Source organism: Stegostoma tigrinum, chromosome 11 (assembly GCF_030684315.1).
Source record: "Stegostoma tigrinum isolate sSteTig4 chromosome 11, sSteTig4.hap1, whole genome shotgun sequence".
In the NCBI taxonomy this organism is placed as follows: domain Eukaryota; kingdom Metazoa; phylum Chordata; class Chondrichthyes; order Orectolobiformes; family Stegostomatidae; genus Stegostoma; species Stegostoma tigrinum.
Window position 1 is genome coordinate 53,590,652 of NC_081364.1, and position 25,893 is coordinate 53,616,544.

The 25,893-nt window shown below is 39.5% G+C and overlaps 1 protein-coding gene across 1 annotated transcript in view; it reads left to right on the forward strand.

Moving 5' to 3' along the window:
- dnah12 (dynein, axonemal, heavy chain 12) overlaps positions 1-25,893 on the forward strand; it is a 318,710-nt gene that overhangs the window by 246,935 nt on the left and 45,882 nt on the right. Inside the window, exons 50-58 of the mRNA XM_059649958.1 lie at positions 329-460; positions 775-864; positions 987-1,127; positions 12,470-12,711; positions 14,463-14,610; positions 15,082-15,227; positions 17,768-17,982; positions 18,830-19,022; positions 22,610-22,802. Of these exons, the coding sequence (XP_059505941.1) occupies positions 329-460; positions 775-864; positions 987-1,127; positions 12,470-12,711; positions 14,463-14,610; positions 15,082-15,227; positions 17,768-17,982; positions 18,830-19,022; positions 22,610-22,802 (1,500 nt within the window). The remainder of the gene's footprint in view (positions 1-328; positions 461-774; positions 865-986; positions 1,128-12,469; positions 12,712-14,462; positions 14,611-15,081; positions 15,228-17,767; positions 17,983-18,829; positions 19,023-22,609; positions 22,803-25,893) is intronic.

Below are 25,893 nucleotides of genomic sequence, written 5' to 3' on the forward strand. Positions count from 1 at the left end.
ATGCTTCTCAGAGGTATAATCAGTAAAAATAACTGCAGTATTATAGAAATGTGTCAGTTTACAGACATTGAGAAGAGTGAGACCATTCAGGGATTTAAATCCAAGGATCAGAGCTCCAAATTTGCAGAGCTGGTAGAGGGAGCTGGGTGCCAATATTGATCAATGGCAGCAGAGTTGATGAAAAATGGGACACATTCATTTTAAAAAGAGGTATATTTTGGAAGTCTAAGTTAAAATTTACTTTTATTGCACTTAAACATTATAAGGCAAATATCTGATTGAACACTAGTAACTGTACTGAAATATATATTTTCAATTTGCACTTTAGCCATCTGACATCACAATTGTTAAGTCAATGAAGAACCCTCCGCAGGGAGTCAAGCTGGTGATGGCTGCAGTTTGTGTCATGAAGCTCATCAAGCCAGAAAAAATCAATGATCCTTCTGGAAGAGGAGAAAAGGTAAAATCTAAAGCAACAAGGCATTGAAGTAAATACTCCAAAGGAAGCAATTTGCAAACAAACCGTATTTGTATTATATTGTATTGTATTTATGACTATTTTAGAATACTATGGATATACGTAAAGGACATTCAAGGAGCCTTTGGTGATTTCCCATAATGGAATGGACAATGGAATGTTGGAAGTTAAAATTAATCGCATATAAAACTTATTTGACAAAAATTCACCTTCACCTCTTTCCTAGTGCAAAAATCGCCTGGACATGCAAGTAACCATTGAATTATTAAAATGTTTCCATTTGGTTTTTTTGCAAGATTTTAGATTACTGGGGTCCCAGTAAGAAGTTGCTGGGTGACATGAATTTCCTAAGAGATTTGCGGGAGTATGATAAAGATAACATTCCAGTAAGTTTTATTACATATTTGTCCACTTTTATATATGTCCATTCTTTAAATGTTTTCTATTAGTCAATTGTCATGTGAATGTTGTCACAGAATGTGAGCCATTATATTTTTCTCTTGGACAGGTTGCTGTTATGCAGAAAATACGTACTGAATACCTCACCAATCCTGACTTTGACCCACAGAAGGTGGTTAAAGCCTCATCTGCAGCTGAAGGTTTGTGCAAATGGATCCTTGCCATGGAGGTGTATGATCGCGTTGCAAAGGTAATAAGATACTGCTATACAAGGCTAAGGCAGTGATAATAGCAAATTATCAACTAAAGGATATGTAACTAATTTATACTACACTGGCCTGTTCACACATGTGAATTCAATATTTACAAAATATAACTTCCCTAATAAAAAAAACACTATCATGACTCAGAGATAATGGGAACTGCAGATGCTGGAGAATTCCAAGATAATAAAATGTGAGGCTGGATGAACACAGCAGGCCAAGCAGCAATTCAGGAGCACAAAAGCTGACGTTTCGGGCCTGGACCCTTCATCAGAGAGGATGATGAAGGGTCCAGGCCCGAAACGTCAGCTTTTGTGCTCCTGAGATGCTGCTTGGCCTGCTGTGTTCATCCAGCCTCACATTTTACTATCATGACTCATGTGGTTTTTATACAGGGATTCTGCAGGCTTCACATGTACAGGTGAAATGGATGCCCAGCAGATTGTTCCCTCAACCTTCCTCACCATAGATAATCTTCTTAAACCTGAATGCTAGCAAAGACCTTTTTAGGACCTTAGATGAAATCTCCTGCACCCCAACATTCCATTCCCACTCACTGACTAACCTCTGTTTTTCACCCTGTTTGGATGGAGGCTGCTAAAATCAGTTGGGATTCACTTACCCCAACCATTCCAGTCTTTTCTTAAAATCAACCTTTGCTTTTGATTGTAATTAGCTTCCATTTCTTGTGCCTTTTATGTGTGTCATGACCCTGCTAAAATGAACTGTGGATATTTTCTCATCATCCTGTTCAGAAGTGTTATTACACAGCTCTGGAGCAGATTAGACTTGAGTAATTTCTGTCCTTGCTACTTTAAGAATTCCCATCCCAGGTTACATGAGACCTGTAAGGATGATTTTGCCTCTGAATTTTCCATCCTTGTTATTCCGAAACTATCAGTATATTTCTTCAGCTTAGAACAGTTGCTCTCAAAGTGTAGCCTGTGGACGATTGGTGATCCAGGAGGATCCTCCGGGTGGTCAAAATGCAAGCTGTTGATGTGCAATGCCTATCTGAAATCATACATTAGAACCTGAGAGAACCTTCATTCACACCATTCATGTGATAGCTTACATCCAGACTGGCCCCATCATGCATGGCATAAGCTAACAATAATGTAGTTTTATAAACAAGATTTATGTTAGTGTTACAAAATGCAACCATGATGTTTGGATTTTCAATGCTTGAATGCTGAAATCATAGAAAAAGAGCGTCGTGAAGCTTGAAATCAGACTGAAGCTCCAGCTCTATTAAGGGGAGGTAATGGCTTAGTGGTATTAACACTAGACTATCCAGAGTCTCAGCTAATGTTCAGGGTACCTGGGTTTGAAAACCATCACAATCGATAGTGGAATTTGAACTCCCTGCACATAATATTTGGGGAGCGTGGTGGCACAGTGTAAGCGCTATTGCCTCACAGCACCAGGAACTTAGGTTTGTTTCCAATCTTGGGCAGCATATTCTCTCTGTGTCTGCATGGGTTTCTTTTGGTGTTCCAGTTTCCCACCCTAGCCCAAAAATGTGCAAGTTAAGTGAATTGATAATGCTAAAATTTACTCTGTAGAGACTAGGGATGCGCAGGTGTGTTGGGTTAGCCATGGTAAAACCTCATAGGGTGTTTTGGAATGAGATGGGGCCATGGTCTAGATGGCATGCTCTTCATAGGGTCAGTGCAGACTCTGAATGGTTTCTTTTTGTACTGTAGGGATTATATCATTCTAGAACCAGAACTCACTTAATTTGTGTCACATTAAAAGCAGTGTCATTCTTCCCATTGATTCTGATAACTTGTTGGCAGTGACAAGCAAAAGCAGATGGATTTCAACCAATCGATCTGTGGGATCTTTTGCTCAGGGGAATTGGTGCACAGACTGACAGGTCTGAAAACCACTGCGTTAGATCCAAGAAAGTTTCCACAACAGCAGAAAATTAGCCAGCCTTTTGACTTTTTCTGTTTTCTACAATCATTCAAAGCTAATATAGCTACCCTATTCTTTCTTCATATTGCTGTATTTTTGTCTACTTTAACTATTTATCTAATTTTCCCCTAAAAATGTGAGATTAGATTTGGTTGCTTATTGCACCTAGGAAATTGTTCCCCAGGCATAATGAAAAGGAAAGAACAGAGACACAATAAATTGGTGTATAACCTTGGAATTACCTGGTGCTTTCCGATATCTTTAAGCTACCTGCACCTGCAGTAGGCTTAAACACCATATTGACTCATTGAGTTTGGAGAGGGTCTTGTGGTACACTGCTCATGACCCTCTCTCTAGGCCAAAAGATCTGGTTCCAGCTAACCTACTACAATGATGTCTGAACAGGTTGATATAAAAAAAAAAGTTTGGGAGACGATGCTCCCATTTTTCACCCACATCAATTTGCTCAAACATGTTATGACACCCTCTGGAGTAGCTGGGACTTGAATGCAAATGTTCTGGCTTTGAGATACGGATACTACCAATGCACCACCGAAACCCTTCAACTTCAATTTCGTCAATTAGTTGAGTTAATTTGGTTTACTTGGTTGACTGCATTTGAAGACACATAGTGCAAGGGCCTGCACCAGAACTTCAACTGATTTCCAGGTTGGATAAATTGGTGTTCCTGGAATAGAACTAAAAATGAAAGTAATAAATAAAACTTCTATTTTTAATCCCTTACCCAAACTGATGTAACAGGAAGTCAGGCCTGAAATTGGTGTGGGACAAGTGGGTTTTGATTCATTAGGCACTGACACCAGCACTGGGAAAGAGAAGGAAGTGCACTGTTGGGGCAGTTTGCACCTGAACCACTGTGGGACCATTGTCGCATTGAATCATGTAACTAAGGCTATAGTTAGGGCTTTGATCTAATTAGTGCAGATTCTGTTCACATGAGGAGAGAAAAGGAAGGAAGTCATTGGTGGGAACAGTTTATAGGCCCATAAAAGTAACTACACTGAGTATAAATCAATAAATAACATAGCTGTAAGAAAGGTACAGCAATAATTGTGGATGATTTTAACCTTATAGAATGGACGATTCAAATTGGCAAAGATAGCCTAGAAGATGCAATCATATGGTGTGTTCAAGCTGTTTTTTCGAATAATACATTTTTTCACCATGCAGCGGGCTATATTCGACCTAGTAATGTGTTATGAGACAAGAGTAATTAGTGATTTCACAGTAAACAATCCTCTCGACAAGAGTAATCAAGGATTTCATATTCAGTCTGAAAGTGAAAATTGTGGATCTGAAATTCAAATAAAAGCAGTTACAAAGGTTGGAAGACAGATTTGATCAAAACAGGCTGGAAGTATGGGTTAGGGTAAGAATGGGAAACATTTGACAAAGTAATTAAAAGTCTCGACAAGCATATATTCCTTTGAGAAAGATACCTTTTGAGAAGAATACATCTTCTATGGGTAATTAATTAAGGTGGTTAAGGATGGTATCAAAATTAAAGAAAAGATGTACAATGCTGGGAAGGTTAATAGTAGGTTGTAAGATTGGGAAATAGTTAGAAAAACAAAAGATTATTTCAAAAATAATAAAAGGAGAATTTGTAATAGAGAAAAATAATAGAGCATAGAACATAGAATAGTACAGCACAGTACAGGCCCTTCGGCACATGATGTTGTGCCGACCTATTATCCTACCAAGATCAATCTACCCTGCATACCCTACATTTTATTATCCTCCATGTCCCTATCCAAGAGTCGTTTAACAGTCTCTAAAGTATCTGACTCCACTACCACTGCAGGCAGCGCATTCCACATGCCCACCACTCTCTGTATAAAGAACCTACCTCTGACATCTCCCCTATACCTTCCTCCAATCACCTTAAAATTATTCCCCTTGTAATAGACATTTCCGCCCTGGGGAAAAAGTCTCTGACTATCCACTCTATCTATGCTTCTCATCATCTTGTACACCTCTATCAAGTCATCTCTCATCCTTTGCTCCAATGAGAAAATCCCTAGCTCCAACCTTTCCTCATAAGACCTGCCCTCCAGTCTAGGCAGCATCCTGGTAAATCTCCTCTGCAACCTCTCGAGAGCTTCCACATCTTTCCTGTAATGAGGTGACCAGGACTGAACACAATATTCCAAGTGTGGTCTAACCAGAGTTTTATAGAGCTGCAACATAACCCCACAGCTCTTAAACTCAATTCCCCTGCCAATGAAAGCCAACACTCTATACCCCTTCTTTACAACCCTATCAATTTGGATCATAACTTTGAGGGATCTATTGATGTGGACCCCAAGATCCCTCTGTTCCTCCACACTGCCAAGCATCCTGCCATTAACCCTGAATTCTGCATTCAAATTCGACGTTCCAAAATGAATCACTTCATACTTTTCTGGGTTGAATTCCATCTGCCACTTCTTTGCCCAGCTCTGCATCCTGTCAATATCTGTTGCAATCTACAACATCCCTCCACGCTGTCCACAATTCTACCAACCTTTGTGTCATCAGCAAATTTACTAACCCACCCTTCCACTTTCTCAGCCAAGTCATTTATAAAGATCACAAAGAGCAGAGGTCCCAGAACAGATCCTTGCGGCACACCACTGGTCACCAAGCTCCAGGTTGAATACTTTCCATCTACTACCATCCTCTGTCTTCTATTGAACAGCCAGCTTTGTATCCAGCCAGGCAAATTTTCCTGAATCCCATGCCTCCTTACTTTCTGAATGAGCCTACCGTTTAGAACCTAATCAAACGCCTTGCTAAAATCCATATACACCACATCCAATGCTCTCCCTTCATCGATGTCTTTTGTCATATCCTCAAAGAATTCAATAAGGCTTGTGAGGTATGACCTGCCCCTCACAAAGTCATGCTGATTATTTCTAATCAAACTGTGCTTTTCCAAATAAACATAAATACTATCTCTCAGAATCCTCTCCAATAATTTGCCCACCACAGAAATAAGACTGACTGGTCTGTAATTTCCAGGATTATCCCTATTCCCTTTCTCGAACAAGGGAATGACATTTGCCACCCTCCAATCTTCTGGCACTACTCCAGTGGACAGTGAGGACGCAAAGATCATTGCCAAAGGGGCAGCAATCTCTTCCTCGCTTCCTGTAAGAACCTTGAGTATATCCTGTCTGGCCCAGGGGACTTATCTCTCTTCCTGTTTTTCAAAATTCCTAGCACATCCTCCTTCCTAACAATAACCTGTTAGAGCCTGTTTTATGCTGTCCTCACAAACATCAAGGTCCCCCTCACTGGTGAATACTGAAGCCAAGTATTCATTAAGGACCTCCCCTACCTGCTCTGACTCCACACACAAGTTCCCTCCACTATCCCTGTTTGGCCGTACCCCCGCTCTGTCCATCCTCTTGTTCCTCACATAAGTACAGAAAGCCTTTGGGTTTTCCTTGATCCTACCCAACAAGGTTTTCTCATACCCGCTTCTAGCTCTCCTAAGTCCACTCTTCAGTTCCTTTCTGGCTATCTTGTAGACTTCTAGAGCCCTGTCCAATCCTTGCTTCCTCAACTTTAAGTAAGCTTCCTTCTTCTTCTTTACTAGGTTTTCAATATATCTTGTCATCCAAGGTTCCTTCACCTTACCATACTTTCCTTGCCTCACTGGGACAAACCTATCCAGTTCCTGTAGCAACTGTTCCCTAAAAAAGTCCATATTTCTATCGTGCACTTCCCTGAGAACATCTGATCCCAACTGGTGCTCCATAGTTCTTGCTTAATATCATTGTGATCCCCCCTCCCCAATTAAATACTTTCCCATACCGTCTTCTCCTATCCCTCTTCATGACTATGGTAAAGGTCAGGGAGTTGTGATCCCTAATACCAAAATGCGACATCTGACCTGGTTCGTTGCCAAGCATCAAATCCAATATGGCCTCCCCTCTAGTTGGCCTATCTACATATTGAGTCAGAAATCCTTCCTGGACACCACCTGACAAAATCTGCTCCATCCAAACTATTTGCACTTAGGAGGGTTCAGTCTATATTAGGGAAGTTGAAGTTGCCCATGATCACAACCCTGTTATTTCTGCGCCTTTCCAAAATCTGTCTGCCAATCTGTTCCTCAGTGTCGCTGTTGCTATTTGGGGGTCTATAGAAAAGTCCCAGTAAAGTGACTGCTCCTTCGCTGTTTCTGATTTCCACCCTTACTGACTCAATGGAGAAACTCTCCTCCATGACCCCCCTTCCTGCAGCTGTGATACCATCCCTGATTAGCAATGTCACCCCCTGACCTCTTTTACCTCCCTCCCTATTTCTATTGAAACATCTATACCCCAGAACATCCTACAACCATTCCTGCCCCTGTGTTATCCAAGTCTTCATAATGGTCACAACATCATAGTTCCAAGTACTGATCCATGTTCTAAGTTTGCTACCCCCCCACCACATTCCGACACTTCTTGCATTGAAGTAGACACAACTCAACCCATCGCACTGACTACCACTTTGCCCTACTAACTGCTTATCCTTCCTCATAGACCCTCTGCTTGCTCAATCTGTCTGCACACCGGCTATCCCAACCTCTGATCTGTAGCTCCAGTTGCCATTCCCATTGCCAAACTCATTTAAACCCTCCTGAAGAGCTGTAGCAAACCTCCCACTCAAGATATTGGTGCCCCTCCAGTTCAGGTGCAACCCGTCCTTCCTATGCAGGTCCCACCTTCCCCAGAAGGTATCGCAATGATCCACAAACCTGAAACCCTGCTTCCTACACCAGCTCTGTAGCTGTGTGTTCAGCTGCACTGTCTCTCTGTTTCCTTAGAAGCTTGCTCCCTTCGAAGATCAGACTAAAGAGTTAATAATAGAAAACAAAACAATGGAAGGGACTTTGAACAAAGCCAGTACTTGACAGTATCTTGTGACTATCTTAATTCATTGTTGAAGACGCCAAAAGCATTCTAATAATATTAGAAAATCAAGAGGCAGAAGGGAGGTAGGAATTTGGAATAACCATGATCTCAAGAGAAAATGCACTCAAAGGATGAATGACACTTAAGAATCTATTGACACATATAGGATTCTTAACAGGCTTGGCAAGGCAACTGATGAGAGGATGTATCCCTTCATGAGAGAGTCTAGGACTGAATAAAAGGTGCCAATTTAAAACTGAGATGAGGTAAAATTTCTTCTCTCTGGGGTTGTGAGTCCAGACAGCACTGGGGGAAGAATCCTTGTGTATAGTTAAGGCAGAAATAGATAAAGTCTTGATCAAGAGTTATAAAGAAAACGCAAGAAAATGGACATGGTGAATGGTGGATCAGCCAGGATCCTGGTGAATTGTTGGAGCTGGCACAAATGGCCCACTCCTGTAGCTATTTCTTATAGTCTTACAGACTTGAGGCTGACAAGTCCCCTTGGCCTAATGGCCTGCATCCTAGGGTCTTAAATGAAGTGATGGCTGAGATAATGAATGCTTTTGTATAATCTTCCATAGATTCTGGAAAGATCTGAGTGGACCAGAATATTGAACGTGTAACACTTGCATTCACTAAAGGAGAAGGACAAAAAGCAGGAAACGAACACTCGTCAGTGAAAAATATCAGAAAAAATCATTACCAAAGAAGCAATAGCGGGATATTTGGAATTCATTGTACAGTCATGCAGAATCAAGATGATTTTGAGAAAGGGACATTGTGTTTGACAGTTTTGGGTGGATAAAGAATAACTGGGAACATATTGTGTTTGGATTTCCAAAATATTTTTGATAAGGTCCCACATAAATGTTACTGCATAAAGTAAAGGGTTCATGGTGTTGGGGTAATATAGTAGTGTGAATAGAGGATTGACTAAATAAAAAAAGTCAGAATAAGTGGGCCAATTGTAACTTCATTTATTGTACTTTGTGGTGTGTCATAGGGACATCAGGTATTGGCACTGTACTTGTCTATCATCATATGTTTTACTATATTTTCCCAATCTACACAACCAGTTTGCCTCTTATTCTTTCATGGTTTCTCCAGTTTAGATTAAAGACCCTAGTTTCAGATTAAATTACAATGTTTACAAACCTAAAGGAAAATTCTATCAAATGGCCTCGCTTCCCTAAAGTTTGTTACATGCCCCTCTAATTTCCTAACTTCTACTATACTCTACTACTGTTTGGTGACCTATCGACAACTTATGTCAATGTTTATGGTTCCTTGCTGTTTCTTGGCTCCACCCAGATTCTACATCATATTCTTCCAATTTAAGTTCCTTTCACAAGTGTACTCTATTTACACATTATCTCACTTCCTTTTCCTTTTTGCCTGTCCTTCCTACATGTTGAGTACCCTTGAATATTCTTGTTCCTTCACCTTTCAACCACAACCCTATCATATCTATTTATTTCTTTTTGAGCCCTCAATTCATGAAATGTATGCATTCGGATAGAATACTAGTAATTCTGTTTGCATTACATTATTCTGTCGTTTGACTTGATTTAATTTTGGTTTTGTTTCTCCCACCTTCCACTTTTGTTTACTACTTTTCTATTTCCCACTACCAGCTTTGCTTTTCTCCTAGCTGCATTTTTTCTTGGTTTTCCATTCCCCTGATAAACTAGACTAAATCCTCCTGCAGCTCCAGGAAATCTCCCTGTGAAGATACTAGTCCTGGTCTTGTTAAGGCATAAACCTTCACCTTTTATGGGTACCATTCGCCTAAAAGCCGGTCCCAACATGATAGACATTTAATGCCCAGCCTCTTGTACGATTTCTTCAGCCACGTGTTTATTTGCTCAATTTTATTATTGCTATACTGAGTGGAACATAGCACTGGGATTACAGCCTGTGAGATTTTGCTTTTCAATCTTTTTCCTAACTCCTTAATCTCTGCTTTCAGGACCTCATTCCTCTTTTTACCTTATCTATATCATTGGTACAAGTGTGAACCACAACCTTTGACTGTCATTCTTCCCCATATGAATGCCTTGCAACCATTCACTGACAAGGATGTTCCCATGGTAGGAGAGACCAGAACCAGAAGTTATAGCTTAAACGTAAGGTGTAAAAATATTTGGACTGAGGTGAGAAGAAATTTCTTCACCTAGAGTGTGGTGAGTCCGTGGAATTCACTACCACAGAAAGTGGTTGAGGCTAGAATATTGTGTTTTCAAGAAGGAGACAGATATTGCTCTGAGACAGTAACAACTGCTGATTTGGGAGTTTGAGATAACATAGAGTGGAGCTGGAGGATCATTGCAAACCAGGCAGCATCAGAGGAGCAGGAAAGCTGACATTTTGGGTTGGGACTCTTCTTCAAAAATTTGGGTCCAGACCCAAAACGTCAGCTTTCCTGCTCCTCTGACACTGTCTAGATATAGCTCTAGTGGCTAAAGAGTTCAAGGGATATGAGAGAGGTCAGAATTGGGTGTTGAGCTTGATGATCAGCCATGATTATAATGAATGGTGGAGCAGGCTAGAGGGCTCAAATGGCTCACTCCTGTTCCTATCTTCTTTGTTTCTGTGCTTCTATTGTTTCTGTGACATCCTTGACCCTGCTCCAGGGTGGCAACATACAATGCTAGAGTCGGTCTTAAGGACACAAGAATGTTTATGTGTTCCCTAAAATTGAATCTTTTACCACTATTATTCCCATTCCACACTTACCCCCCACCGCATAATTGTATTGCTGAGCCAGCCACGGTGCCACAACATGAATGTTATGACACTTCAAGTTCTCATCCATGTACTTTTTAAAGGTTGTGAAGTTTCCTGCTTCACCAACTTTTCCTACTTCCTACTCCTGCTTTCCTGCTTTATACTCCTCAACAGGCTGACAGTAGCACATTCCCTTTCTGTCTGCACACTCCTAGCCTATGTTATGACCACCTATTTTTCTGTTCTAATCAAGTCATTCTCACTGTGGTGACTCCAGACATCACTCAGCCAATGTCACATCCTGCAAATATGACATATCCATGACTTCCTACATGTCATAGTACAGACAAACCTCACAGCAGAGCTGTCCTTCTATATCTTGAGCTAACTTTTGGACTGATCACTGTTATCTGAAGAGTAGAAAGTAGAATTAAGCTCTTCTACTTAATAATTGACTATCATCCTGTGCCTGTAAAGTAGGCACGTAAGAGTTATGATTTTCCTCGATCCAGCTATTTGTGCACCTTTCCCAAAAGTAGTAAATTAATCTAGCTAGAGATAATGGGAACTGCAGATGCTGGAGATTCCAAGATAATAAAATGTGAGGCTGGATGAACACAGCAGGCCAAGCAGCATCTCAGGAGGTGTGCTCCTGAGATGCTGCTTGGCCTGCTGTGTTCATCCAGCCTCACATTTTATTAAATTAATCTAGCTATTTGTTTATAGACTCTTCCAGTAGATAGTCACTGACAATTTATAGCTGTGTTGTCAGTTTTTTTACACTCTTCCTTCCTTTAATTATTAATAAAGAATTTTAAAAATACTCCAAAAAGCTTTTGAGAAAAGTAAACAAAATAACAACAAATCATTTTGGTGTTTCCCTGTGGCAATTTTCAAGCATTGGCAAGATTGAATAGTAGATTGGTCCCTTCCTCCTGCTGCTTCGTCTTCATTCTTGCACCTTTTAAGCTTGTGAAATTCCATCACTCTCACCAGATATTCACTTGTTAATTCTGTTAATTATTTCAACTGGACCTTCTCCTTCACCACTGTGAATTCTCTTCCTTACCAAATTTTCAAACGCATATTCTTTGATTAGTTGTGCTCAATAGCAAGTCACTCTTTTCCATCCTGTTGACTTCGTCAGTCCTTGTTTTTTAATTTGTCTTTGGATTCTCTTCCACAGAGACCAGTGAGGCTGGGTGATTGAATATATTCAAAATGGAGTCTGATATATTTTTCATGTATTCAAAGCTTATGTGGACAAGTGGGAAAGTGATGTTAAATCTACAATCAGATCAGCCGTGGTCTTATTGAATGGTGGAGCGGGTTCAATGTTTCAAATAGCCTCCTCCCATTCCTATTTCTTATGCTTTTAGGTTGTGACTCTTATGTTTACCCACTTTTCAGATATGAAATCCAACCGATGATGGGCGTCTCTCTGGTGTGCATTCACACCATACAAGTGGCGTTCTAAAAAATAATAAAAATAGATACTGATTGCAGTTCATTTTGCCTATTAGGCTTATAGTGTTCATTGAGGAAAACTGGCTGTGAACTTGTCCCCTGCATCAGTCACTTCCATGGTCCAACAACTCTTGAGTAAAGGAAGTTATCCAAACTTCTCCTTACTCTCATCATGGCAATTTTTAAAATTAATTAATCCTTGTTTTCTAATTTTCTGAACTTCATTGGAATTTTCCTCTCTTTTTCAGTAAGTATAAATATTGCAAGTGGTGCAATAATTAAACAAAACACTATGATTTCAGGTTGTTGCTCCAAAGAAGGCTCGATTGAATGAAGCACAGAAATCCCTGGCTGACACCATGGGAATTCTAAACCAGAAGAGAGCTGAGCTTAAAGAAGTTGAAGATCATCTTGCTGATCTAAAGAAAACATTTCAGGATAAAACTGAGGAAAAAGCACAACTGGAATTCCAAGTAGACCTATGTGCCAAAAAGCTAGAGCGAGCAGAGAAATTGATTGGAGGACTAGGCGGAGAAAAATCAAGGTTAGTTTCTAAACCATGTATGTTCTCACTAGCTTGCTTAGGTATTAGTTTGAGGTGACAGTAAAATATAATTGTAGAACTAATTACCATTGTCTGCCCACACTCATTCAACCACAAAAGTAGCAGTAAGGCACCAATTTTTTCAATTTTTTGGCTTCCAGTGGGAACCAGGAGGAAAAGTAGAAAAGTCAAAAGGCATGTGATGGGCATGAAAAAAATGCTCATTGCAGTGTCTTAGTGGGTCAGGGTTGGAACCCCAGCAAAAAAAATATTAAGTTTAATTCAACTAGATGTTCACTTGCATTTCTTGAAACAAATATAGAGTCATACAGTCATATAGTATAGAAACAAGCCCTTCGGCCCACCATGTTGATGTTAAGCAAATGCCAAACTACACTAAAAACCGAAAGAACTGTAGGTGCTGCAAATCAGGAACAGAAACAGAGTTGCTGGAAAAGCTTAGCAGGGTTGGCAGCATCTGTGAAGAAAAAAATCAAAGTTAACATTTCAGGTCTGCCAGACCTGCTGAGCTTTTCCTGCAAATTCTGCTTTTGTACTAAGCTACACCAATCCATTTACTTGCACTTGGTTCATAGTTTCCTACTCCCTGGCAATTTGAATACTCATCCTGATTGCTTTTTAAATGTTGCAAGAGTATCTGTCTCCACCACCCTTTCAGGTAGCATTTTCTATATAACTATGACCCTCTGGGTAAAAACATTATTTTTCATATCTCCTCTAAACCACTTGCTCCTCACCTTAAACATATATCGTCTGGTCTTAGACACATTTGCCATGAGTAAGAGATTCTCCTGATCTACTTTACTCCACTCATAATTTCACTTTAGTCAGATCCCCCTCAACATCCTCTGCTTCAGGGAAAACAAAGCTAGCTATCTAACCTCTCCTCATAATTGAGACTTTGCATCCCTTGCAACATCCTGGTGAACCTCTTCTGCACTTTCCACTGCAATCATGTCCTTCTGATGGTGTGGTGATCAGAACTGTACACAGTATTCCCTCTGTGGCTTAACCAATGTTTTATATATTAGAAAAAGATTTCTTTGCTTCTAGACTCAATGCCTTAGCTAATGAATGAAAGCATCTCATATGCTTTCTTCAACACCCTGTCTACCTGTGCTGATACTATTATGCACCTATGGACTTACACACCAAGGTCCCCTTGTTCCTCAGTACTTCCCAGGGGCCAACCATTTATTGTGTATTTCCTTCCCTTGTTAGACTTCCCAAAATGCATCACCACACTTATCGGGATTAAATTCCATCTGCCATTGCTCTGCCCAATTTACTAGTTGATCAATATCAGACTGTGGCCTGAAATCAGCTCAGTGTTAACACCTCCAATTTTCATATCATCTTCAAGCTTACTAATTATACCTTCTATATTCATACCCAAGTTGTTAATGTAAATGATAAAATCAAGAGCTCCAGCACCAAGTCCAAAGTAAACTGCTAGTGATAGGCTTCCAATTACGAAATGAACGCTCCACCGTATCCTTTGCCCCTTTTTGTGAGACAATTTTGGATCCAGTTTACCTCTCCATAATGATTTTTCCTGATTTTAGTATTATTACTGATGTCATCAAAAATGAATTGGAGTCTTTGGAAAGTTTGCTTTGAATCTAGTAATCACATTTTCTAATCCTTATTTAAATTAACTTAACTGTGCAGAAAATATACTGATTTTAATATATAAATCATTGCTGAAATGCTATCTTGTTAACCTCTAGGTGGTCAAAGGCTGCAGATGATTTACAAAACATATATGATACCTTGACTGGGGATGTGTTAGTTTCAGCAGGTGTCATTGCTTATCTTGGAGCCTTCACTGCATCTTTTCGTCATGAATGTATTGTTGATTGGACCAACATATGCAAGGTATTCATACGTGAATATTTCATGCCACTTTGTTGAGGCACCAAATACTGAAGTATATGTGCTTTTGAAATTTCACCAATCACACCTTGATTATATATTACTACTTATAGGTGCCTTGTTGGTTCCTTGACAATTACTTATTTGCTCACTCACCTCTGTGTCCATTGTCCTGCTTCGTTAGTGAGCAGCAGTTTTGGGAAGATGTGAAGCTGGCTATTTGGTAAAATGAAATTTCCATTTTGTTGCCACAGTGCTGCATAAGCTGGGGAGAATTCTCCACCACCCATTCCCCAGTCTTCCAATCATGATGCTTTCAATCCAGCGTTAACATCTTTCGTGTTTACGTTCCTCTCTGATTTTGAAGTTGTTTGCATAAATGCTCTGATTTTATCTTTCTAATAGGCTAGTGGTGTATGTATTTGTATTTTTCTTCCTAATTAAACTTAATTAATATTTTTCCTATGTTCACAGTCTAAAAATATCCCATCTTCAGGTGATTTCTCACTCAGTAAAACTCTGGGTGATCCGATAATAATTAGAGCATGGAATATTGCTGGATTGCCAACAGACAACTTTTCAGTTGATAATGGTGTGATTGTTAGTAACTCCAGGAGATGGTGAGTGCAAATACATCATTATGTCATGCACTAAAGGCAAATCTTAGAAACGTATAGCAAAAATCATTGGTAGTGTCACAAAATCAGCCTGTTAAATAAAAGCTTGAGAGCTGTGGTCCTTTTCTTTGCCATTTGTGCCCCTGTTTCTTTTGTTATTTTGTTTTTATATGTTCCTATACTCAGGTTGATTATCAGATCCATATGATCGTTGGGCCACAATGGAGAATCTGTTTATAACAACAAATGCAGCTGCTCCAAAGTTTTCAGACTGAAGTATTTGTTGCAGCAATAATCATGCTACCTTTGAATAATGCCTGAAATTTCCTTTTAGATCTTACATTTATGGATGTTCTTTCAGTTTTCAAATAATGCTGTTTTAAATTGATGGAAATTAAATGGTATAAAAAATTAGTTAACTCCCATTTTCAAATGTCGTGTTGTGATTCAAGACAACACATACCTACACCATTGAGGCAGACAACGCATACATTTTATGCTGCTCCTCACCTTAATGATTGTAGCATTCAGCTAGGCCTGTGCTAAGTGATGTCTGAATGTTCAACAGGTGGCCCAGCAGCTTGCATAGCTAACATACGTTTTAGGTAGCCTGCACTGCTTAAGGTTGTCCTGTCCCTTTTAAAGTTGAATTTCACTCATTGTAAGGAAACTGCTGCTGACTGTTGCAGGACGTGGCTATAAGGACACTACATGGACAATATATCAGAGAGGGCTTCCATATTATGACTGCCAGGTCAGCGGGTGTCAGCAAAGTCGTCGAGACACGGTCACATGCATTTTATGGCTTCCCACACCATTGGGAATACTTTAACCTGCCAAAGCCATATGCTGCTCCTCCTGCTTCTCTCTGTTTAGAGACGAGATAATGAAGTCATGTCTCTGGCAAGCAGAGCCCCCATGACCTCTCAGTTACAGTTAAGTTTAAGTTCAGTTCAGATTGTGTAAGTCACAGTACACATACGTTAATGATTTATGTGTGCAGCCCACCACCACAGTGTATATCATAATATATACATATGAATGATTTAGATGAGGAGACTAAGTACGATGTCTCCAGGCTTGCAGATGACACGAAGCTGGATGACAGGGTAAACTGTGAGGAGGATGCAGAGATGCTACAGTGTGATTCGGATTAGTTCAGTAAGTAGGTAAATACACGGCAGATGAAGTATTATGTGGATAAATGTGAGGTTATCCACTTTGATAGCAGAAACAGGAAAGGAGTCTATTATATTATTATAGATTGGGAAAGGGCCATCTGTTAAACGTTCAGACACCTCTTAGCAGCACAGGATTAGCTGAATGCTACAATCATTGATGTCAGGAGACAGCATGAAATGTCTGTGTTATCTGCCTCAATGGGATAGGTATGTGTTATCTTGAATCATAATATCATACCTGAAAATGGGAGCAAACTATTTTTTTAGTCCATGAAGTTTCCATCAATTTAAAGCAGCATTATTTGAGAACCAATAAAGCATTTATAAATGCAATGACCTAAAAGCAAATTTTAATTAGATCTGTGTTCTTGCACTCTAGTTGCTGAAAGTAAGCACACAGCAGGGGTGAAGAAGTCAAATGTTATGTTGGCCTTTATTATGAGATGGATTGAATACAGGAGCAGGGATATCTGGCTGCGATAGCACAGGACCTTGGTGAGACCACACCTGAGTTTTGGTTTCCTTATGTGAGGAAGACTTTTCTGGCTATGGAGGGAGTGCAACTCATTATTTACCAGACTGATTCCTGAGATGGCAGGACTGATGTATGCTGAGAGACCAGATCAGTTCGGACTATGTTCACTTGAGATTAGAAGAATATTGGGAGATCTTGTAGCAACCTTTAGCATTCCAACAGGGCTAGACAGAGTAAATGGAGAATGGAAGTTCCCAAAGACTGAGAAGCCTAGAACTAGGGTTTATAGTTTAAGGATGTAGAGTGGTCCAATTAGGACTGAGTTGGGAAGAAATTTCTTCACCCAGAGAGTGCTTGGCCTGTAGAATCCACTGACACAGAAAACAGTCAAGGCCAAAACATTGACAGTTTTCAAGAAGGAATTAGAAATAGTTCTTAGGGCTAAAGGGATTAAAGGCAACGGGGAGAAAGCGAGAACAGGGCGCTGAGTGGGATGATCAGCCATGATCATATTGAATGGTGGAGCAAGCTTGAAGGGCTAAATGGTCTTTTCCTTCTCCCATTTTCTATACTTCTGTAAATTTCACTGACCTAAGCATGCCAAATTGACAGGACTTGACACAAATCAGCCTGAGAGGCTGTTTATTTTTTAGAACCTGCCGAGTGGCAAAGTTACTCATACTTAACACCCTTCTAAGCACACTGTGCAGACTTCCCACTGCATTGCGGGCCTTTCATTTCTGCTGGCTACATTAACACCACAGATTCATATTTTGCAACCAATAAATGTAAGTTAAAATGATGCATATTAGACCTATGGAAAGTATTGAGTTGGCTTTTTTTGTAAAGAATTAACAATGCTGTTATTGTGATTGTACTGATTTCAGGCCATTAATGATTGATCCACAAGGCCAAGCCAATAAATGGGTGAGAAATTCTGAGCGTGATAATAAACTGAGTATTGCTAAGTTGACAGATTTGGATTACATGCGAACGCTAGAGAATTGCATCCAATTTGGCACACCTCTCCTACTGGAAAATGTTGGTGAGGAACTGGATCCATCACTTGAGCCTCTTTTGCTCAAACAAGTTTTTAAACAAGGTAACTAACTGCTACTGTCATTTCAGAAATGGTCACCCTAACATTTGATGCAAATATTTTTACACCTTTACTTTGAATTATAAAGCGATTGTATACTCTTATTGAACATTCTCAATCATGTAACTCTGCATTTTATATTTTCATGTTTCCTATTTCACTATCACTTGTTGCATGAAGGAATTAATTTTATTTTACTTATCTAAGGCAAAATATCTTTTTTTAAAATGACCTGGGCTGATGCAAGTAAAATTGGCAACTGTTTGGATCCTATGTGTCTCAGTGTGAACTCATGTATAACACAAACTGTATCACCATTATATCAGTATTTGAAAGCATGAAAAATAGCTTTGAAGATGGAGGAACTAATATCTCAGTTAAGTACCAATGATAAATGTCTCCTTTAGGTGCAATGACTATGATATATCCACATGGGGTAATGAAAATTGAAACAAGAAGTGGTATTCAAAACATGCTGCAGATCACCTTGCTAATTTCAACATATTCCAATGAAGGATGTTCCTTTAACATTGCAAGGTAGAAATCCTTCCACTCCTCACCTCTCAGAATAATAGGAGTACTTTCAACATATGGACTTCAACCGACAAGAAGGTGACCTACACCTTCCATTTTCAATGGCAACTAGGGTGAACCATAAATGCTGATACTGGACCTTCAGCTGAGAGTGAATCTTTTAAAAATCATGTTTAAAAACAAGTTCACTTCAAAATAAGTTTGTAAAATATTTTTATGTTTGAGATGATATTTTGCATGAGGTGTTGATGTTTATTAGAAAAATGTTTTCTTGTTTGTCAAACCTATGAAATGGTTTTCCTTCCTTTGTTTTCAGGTGGTGTGGATTCGATCAAACTTGGCGAGATAATTATTGAATATTCAAAAGATTTCCGACTCTATATAACAACGAAGCTGAGAAATCCACACTACTTACCAGAGCTGGCAACAAAAGTTTCCCTTCTTAACTTTATGATCACTCCTGAGGGACTTGAAGATCAGCTGTTGGGGATCGTTGTTGCTAAGGAGAGGTATATTCAGCCATTTAGAATATGTATTATTCAAAAATTCTACATTATTTACTGAAGTAACTGTCCAAGGTATCTGCTTTACCTTGTCCTTTACAACGATACTCTTACTTGCACATTGGTCTGGCGTATCTCAGATTGTGTGTGCCTGAACATATACTCCATCCCTATGGCTCCTTTCTCCTTAACTCTCCATCTCCTTTTGTTTATAATATTTCTTTATTTACAACTGTGCATGGTAACTTCTCAAATACAGCTTTCTAATGTAGTATCTAAGACCTCTCTCTTCACATGCTCAAACTAGACTGGGGAGTCAGAATGACTGTAAATTTTCCACTTCCTGCTGTTGTAGAAATGAAAGGAGATATGAGACAGAATTGAATTTTTTCCCACTCTCAGAGGAAAAAACAATGGGCAAAATCTTTCCAGCTCCTGAAAGATATGGGCCATGTAGAGAAAATTGGAACATCAGGTGAGATGTCCATCAAGGAACTTTTCAACCCAAGCGCATTAAGTCCCATTTCCCAACCAAGTGTTGAATGGTGACACAGACATTCACTCGTAAGCTGCCTATCTGCATTCATTAAAGGTGAAGTAACTATAGTCCCAGGGGACCATAAGATTGATCTCTCATTCGAGAAAGATGACTAGTGGTGATCTAACCTGAAGGTCACCATGCCTCAGACGAGGGGAGAGTTTGAGAAGGACAGTCTCTCATGGTAACATCGACTGGTACAGGAATTGAACGCATGCTGTTGGCATTATTCTGCATTGCAAACCAACCATCCAGCCTGAGTTAACATGAGTTAACATCTCACTATTACTTAATCTCATTTCATTAATATGCAGATTCCCATTCTTCACAGATAGAAACTAGATCCCACAAATTCCTGATGTGAAAGTCAGGTTACCGGATAATTTTAGCTTGCTGCTTGTTCCTGAGGCTCTACATCTTTAACATCGGTCACTGACATTTCAAGCAGCTACACATCCAAAGGCATTGTCATTCTCCATGTACCAGCCTACCTGTCATGAGCTTTTGTGGGAGGGGTGTGTAGTGGGAGAGAGAAAGTGAGAGTGTGGTAACAGAGGGAAGATGGAAACACATACCCTGGACGATCTTATTTCTGAGCATATATCCAGACAGTTAAGAACTTGGTGGCAAGCTTGGATCAGGCTGGCTTACTCTGCCAGTCCTAGAGTAGGAGGATGGATCTCTTCCATATCCCTTTCTGATAAGTAATGTGCCATTTTATGCTTGTCTCTCATCTCCAAGGCAAATGATTTGAACTATGCAGGCTGCTCCATTTCCCAAGAGCTTGACCAGTGCACAACAGCTTTTAAATATGGCATAAGTGCCAGGAATCCCAGGAAGTCTCAACAATGGCATGTACTTCCACTTTTGGCGATTGGGAGAACTGACTGAACAGGGAACCATAAAGACATAGTGCCTGGTTAATGAGGCATAACACAAATCAAAAGTGTCAGATAAACACCAGTGCTTTTTGCAACATCATATTTGCAGACTTGCTTGAAAGCACAAAAGTGGTGACCCAAAACTAAAGCCTTCAAATGTAACACTGATGTTCGAATATGTTGGAATAATAAACAATTCCAAGAAGACAAACAAAGCCAAGAGCCAAATGGAGAGATTGAAGATTTGGAGTTCCAGATAATAGATGTTATGCAAAATCCATTTTTCTTAGTTGAAGCGAGCCTAAAGCTTGTATAGGTGACAGACATGTGCCAGAAGAAACTTGCAGCATTTTGCCAATAACCAGTCCATTAACAGGTAAACAAGTGGACTGATGTTATGGGTCTTGAATGTCTTCTAAGTGAAAAACATCTCAAAGTAGATGAGAATGTGAGACCAATTCAGCATCTTCCCACATATGCAGACTGAAAGATACTAATATAGATATAGGTACTAATATGGATAAAAGCCCCATGACATTGGAGGTATGATAAAATAGAAAGAAAGAAAAAGCCAAGGAGTCTTTCTTTGAGGAGCTAGCATCTAATGATAATCATAGAATCCCTACAATGTGGAAAAAGGCCATGCAATCCATATCAGCCCTCCAAAGAGCATCCCACAACCCACCAATTCAACCTGCATTTTCCATTGCTAATCTACCAAGCCTTAACATCCCCAGACACAATAGGCAATTTAGCATGGCCAATCAATCTGACGTAAACATCTTTGGACTGTGGAAGGAAGTCCACACAGGGAGAACATGCAAACTCCACACAGACAGTCACCTAAGGGTAAAACTGTACTCAGGTCTCTTGGACTGGGAGGCAGCAGTGCTAATGACTGAGCAACCATCCCACTTGCAAGTGAAAGCTAAAGAGGCAATCATCATGAACAATTGAAGAAAAAGTGTGATAAGAAAGAAAGAACAGAAGAAGAAGAAAAAGGTGTAGTTAAAGATGCCTAAAGTCATAGGTCATGAGCTGACATGAAAGGACTTCATCTAGTTCCTGGCCAGGCAAAAACTCCAACAAAGATGCAGTAGATATGAAAGCAATGAGATGATTTGTTGGGTTTGTGAACAACTTAGCAAACTTCTTGCCTAATTTGTTGCCAAGTGTGTTAATACCTATGCAAGTTCACTGCTACGTATGTTGAGCAGTATTGGTGTACAGAATAAGAAACAGCTTTTACTTGAGTGAAAACAGTAGCAATAACAACTAGATGTACTCTGGCAGTTGTCAATCTAACAGAAACATTGAATCTGAAAAAGAAGTGTCTTGTTCCGATCAAACACTCTCACAGAATCAACAGACCTGAGGGAAGGCCCATCAATCAGGGAAGAAGACAATACCAGAAAAACTGGCAAGAGGAAATTATACATATTTAGTTGAAAGACCTGAATATTTTAGAGATATTTGATTAAATGTATGTGCAGAAACTGATGCAAGTAGGACAGATGCATATTACCATAGTTTGTTTGTGAATGATATTTTTCTTTGTTGACCATGGATATTGGATAACCTAGGTAATTGTGGCAACAAATGCCCGTGCATACAAATTTTTATTTATTTTAATGAAAAGAGGGTTGTTTGGATGTATTCTAGCTGACTTGCTGTGGTCATGTGACCACTACCTTTGCTATAACTTGCTTTTAATTTAATTTTGAGCAACCATTAGAGCACATGGGGAGGCAATGGCCTGGTAGTATTATCACACGACTGTTAATCCAGAGACCCAGGTAATGTTCTGGGGATCTACATTCAAATCCCACCCCGGCAAATGGTGGAATTTGAATTCAATAAATATTTGGAATTAAGAGTCTAATTGTTTGGGAGGGTGGGGGGCCGGGGAGCGGGGAAATCACACTGGTTCCCTAATGCCCTTGAAAGGAAGGGAAATCTGCTATCCTTACCTAGTCTGGCCAATATATGACTCCAGACCCACAACAACATGCTTGTCTCATTAGTGTTGGGATAGGCAATAAATGCTGGCCTAGCCAGTGATGCGCTCATCCTGTGAATGAACAAAGGGAAAAAAAACATTATTTGAAACAGTTTTAATTTTATTAATAAAGTAATTTTTCACGCAAAAAATTGTTTTCCATGCGCTTGAACAGACCTGAGCTGGAGGAAGAGCGGAATGCACTAATACTACAGTCTGCATCCAATAAGAAGCAGCTAAAGGAAATTGAAGATAAAATTCTTGAGACCCTTGAGGGCTCTGAAGGAAACATTCTGGAAGATGAGAGTGCCATTAAAATCCTGGACTCTGCCAAAATTATGTCTAATGAGATCAGCAAGAAACAGCAGGTAGGAATCCGATAAAGAGTTCTCAATACCTTTTATTCAATGTTTAGTTTTGAAAATTGTTGTAACTTGGATTTTTGTTTGAGAAGCCTGTTTCCTTTATATGCATTTTGTATCTTGCTCCATTGCATTACGTGTTACCTGGCAGTTTAGTCAACAGCTTTTTAGAAGTGGAGCGAGGAGCAAAATGTGGGAACTGGGCAAATTTACCCTGGGGAAGGCAATCATTTGGCTCATCTTACCTGTGCCATACAAGAAAGAGCTGCCTAGTCTAGTGCCACTTTCCAGCTCTTGGTAGGAGGCTCAAGTACATATTATTAAATTTTAAGACAGCTTCCACCTTTACAACTTTTTCTGGCAGTGAGCTCTGACTCCTGCCACCCTTTGGGATAAAAGATTTCATCTCAAATCCCCTGGAATCTTACTGCCAATTATTTTAAGTCTATTACTTTTGGTTTTGACTCTTTGCTAATGGAAGTATTTACTTCCTATTCTCTTTCTGAGACCTTCCATAATTTTATACACTTCAATTAAATTTCCTTTAAGCCTTCTGTGTCCCAAAGGAAACAATTCCATTCCATCCCATTAACTCTTCTTTCATTGCTAAAATTCTCCATTGCTGGCAACATCATAATCATTTTGATGGCAAGATGGCTCATTGGTTAGCACTGCTGCCTCACAACGCCAGGGACCCTGGTTTGATTCCAACCTTGGGCGACTGTCTTTGTGGAGTTTGCACGTTCTCCTTGTATCTGCATGAGTTTCCTCTCACAGTCCAGAGGTGTTCAGGCTAGTTGGATTGGCCATGTTAAATTGCCCATAGTGTTCATAGATTAGATGGGTTATGGGGGCATAGGTCTGGGTGGAATGCTGTGAGGGCTGAAGGGCCTGTTTCCACACTGTAGGGATTCGATAAATCACTTCTGTACTCTCACTGATGCTATTGTATCCTTTCTGTAATGCAGTGCTTTTGCTGTGGTCTACCTAATGTTTTATATAACTCTATCTTAATGCCCTTCTTCTAACATTTTATGCCTCATCTAATAAAAGACTTAATCTGAATGCCACCTTAGCCATCTTATCTGCCTGTCCTGCTATCTTCAGAGATGTATAGACAACCACTTTAAGGTTCCTATATTCCTGTACACTTAACAGTATTCTCCCATTTATTGTGTATTCCCTTGCCTTGTTCTCTGTAAATCTGTGACTTCACATTCCACTGGATTGAATTGTATTTGATATGTTTCTGCCTACCTAAACAGTCTACTGACAGTTTTCTGCAATATATACCTTTATTCTTCACAATAATCCGAACAACCTGTTTTTTTATCATCTGCAACTTTATTAATCACTCGTCTTACATCTAGTCTAAACTGCTTTGAAAAGTAATGGAGATAGTAACGCACCTTGTGGAACTCGACAGGAGCTGGTCTTTTACTCATATGAGCACCTGTTGGCCATTCCTATTTATTGCCTGCCACTGAGCCAGTTTTGGGTCTAATTTGGGTCCTTGCCTGCCCTTTGGTACCATGGGATGATACATTTCTGATCGATTTGTTATGTGGGACACTGTCAAAAACATTTCTAAAACCAGGTTAACCACATCAAGCCCAATACTGTATCCTTCCTGAGATGTGATACCTAGAAATAAAATCTGTGCTCTGGATGATGTCTGACAAAAGGTTTCTCCAAATTAAACATAACTTCATCCCTTTTGTATTTCAGTGCTCTTAGGAGAAAGGCTGACATTTGAGTACTCCTTGTACCTGTATCCTATGAATCATTTATGCACCTTGACACCCTTTGCTTATTCACAATTTCTAGCCCCTTACTATTGGTCCTAAGTGAATTACCACATACTTCTTCATTCCCTTAAATCTGTCCTTGTATCTTTCTGCTCCCGTTTTACTGTTCCTTTGAATTTAGTGACACCTAAAAACTTGGATATTTAACTTCATCCACATCACTGATATTTATGGTAGAAAACTGGGACACCAGGACACATTCCTGAGGATCAGACCTTGTCACATTCCAATTATCTCTACTCTTTCACATTCAAACTACTCAACAGTTTATACTCCACAGTTACCTCCTACATTATGAGATTTATGTTTTGGCAATAATTACTTTTGCATGAATTCGATGGAAGTCTCTAAGACAATATTCACGGCTCCCTGTTCATTTTGTAAATACACTTCCCAAAATTTTAGATAGTTCTGGATGTGAGTTTGCTCGCTGAGCTGGAAGGTTAGTTTTCAGATGTTTCGTCACCATTCTAGGTAACATCATCAGTGAGCCTCCGACGAAGCGCTGGTGTTATGTATTTTAGATAGTTTAATCAAGTATGATAAAGTCATGTTGATGCTCATGCTTGCTTAAATGATCCTTCATTATGATACCTTAAAGCCAACATTAAACAGATAGGCATGTCATTTTCTAGATTCTCCTAACCTCCAGTCTTAAGTAATAATAACATTTCCAATTTTCTTATCCAAGGGCACAATTTCCAGATCTTTGGAGTTTTGGGATATTATGGCCATTGTCGCTTCAATTTTCCCACCAATTCCTTTTTAATATTCAAATGTGCATAGCATCAAGTCCTGGAGACTTATCTACATCAAGTACAAATAATTACTTAATTTCTTTTCATAGTATCACAGTTTGATGCAGTACATCAAGAGATGAGCATTTTTCAGCATTTTTCCCTTGCCAGCTCCTTGGTAGAGCCATATTTCGACATCTCTGCTGACATTTCTGAGAGACCTTCACATACATTTATCCAGTTTCCATTGGAAAGTTATGTTGTTATATTGAATTTGCTTCCACAAACATTTCAGGAAATGCATTATACAACATAACAACTTTCTGTAAAAATACATTTCTTCACGTTGCCTGTGGTTCAAAACCCTTCTTGATTTTGATTTATCCCTATCAAATCTTGGATTTATTGCCGGATTCCTGTCTACCTCTGATATTTTGTTGTTTTCCTTTATTGCGCACTTGGACACAAATTTTTCTGTTCTGGTTGCTTTGCTATTGAACGATACTACGAAATCGGAGAGGGTTCAGAAAAGATTTATCAGATTGTTGCTGG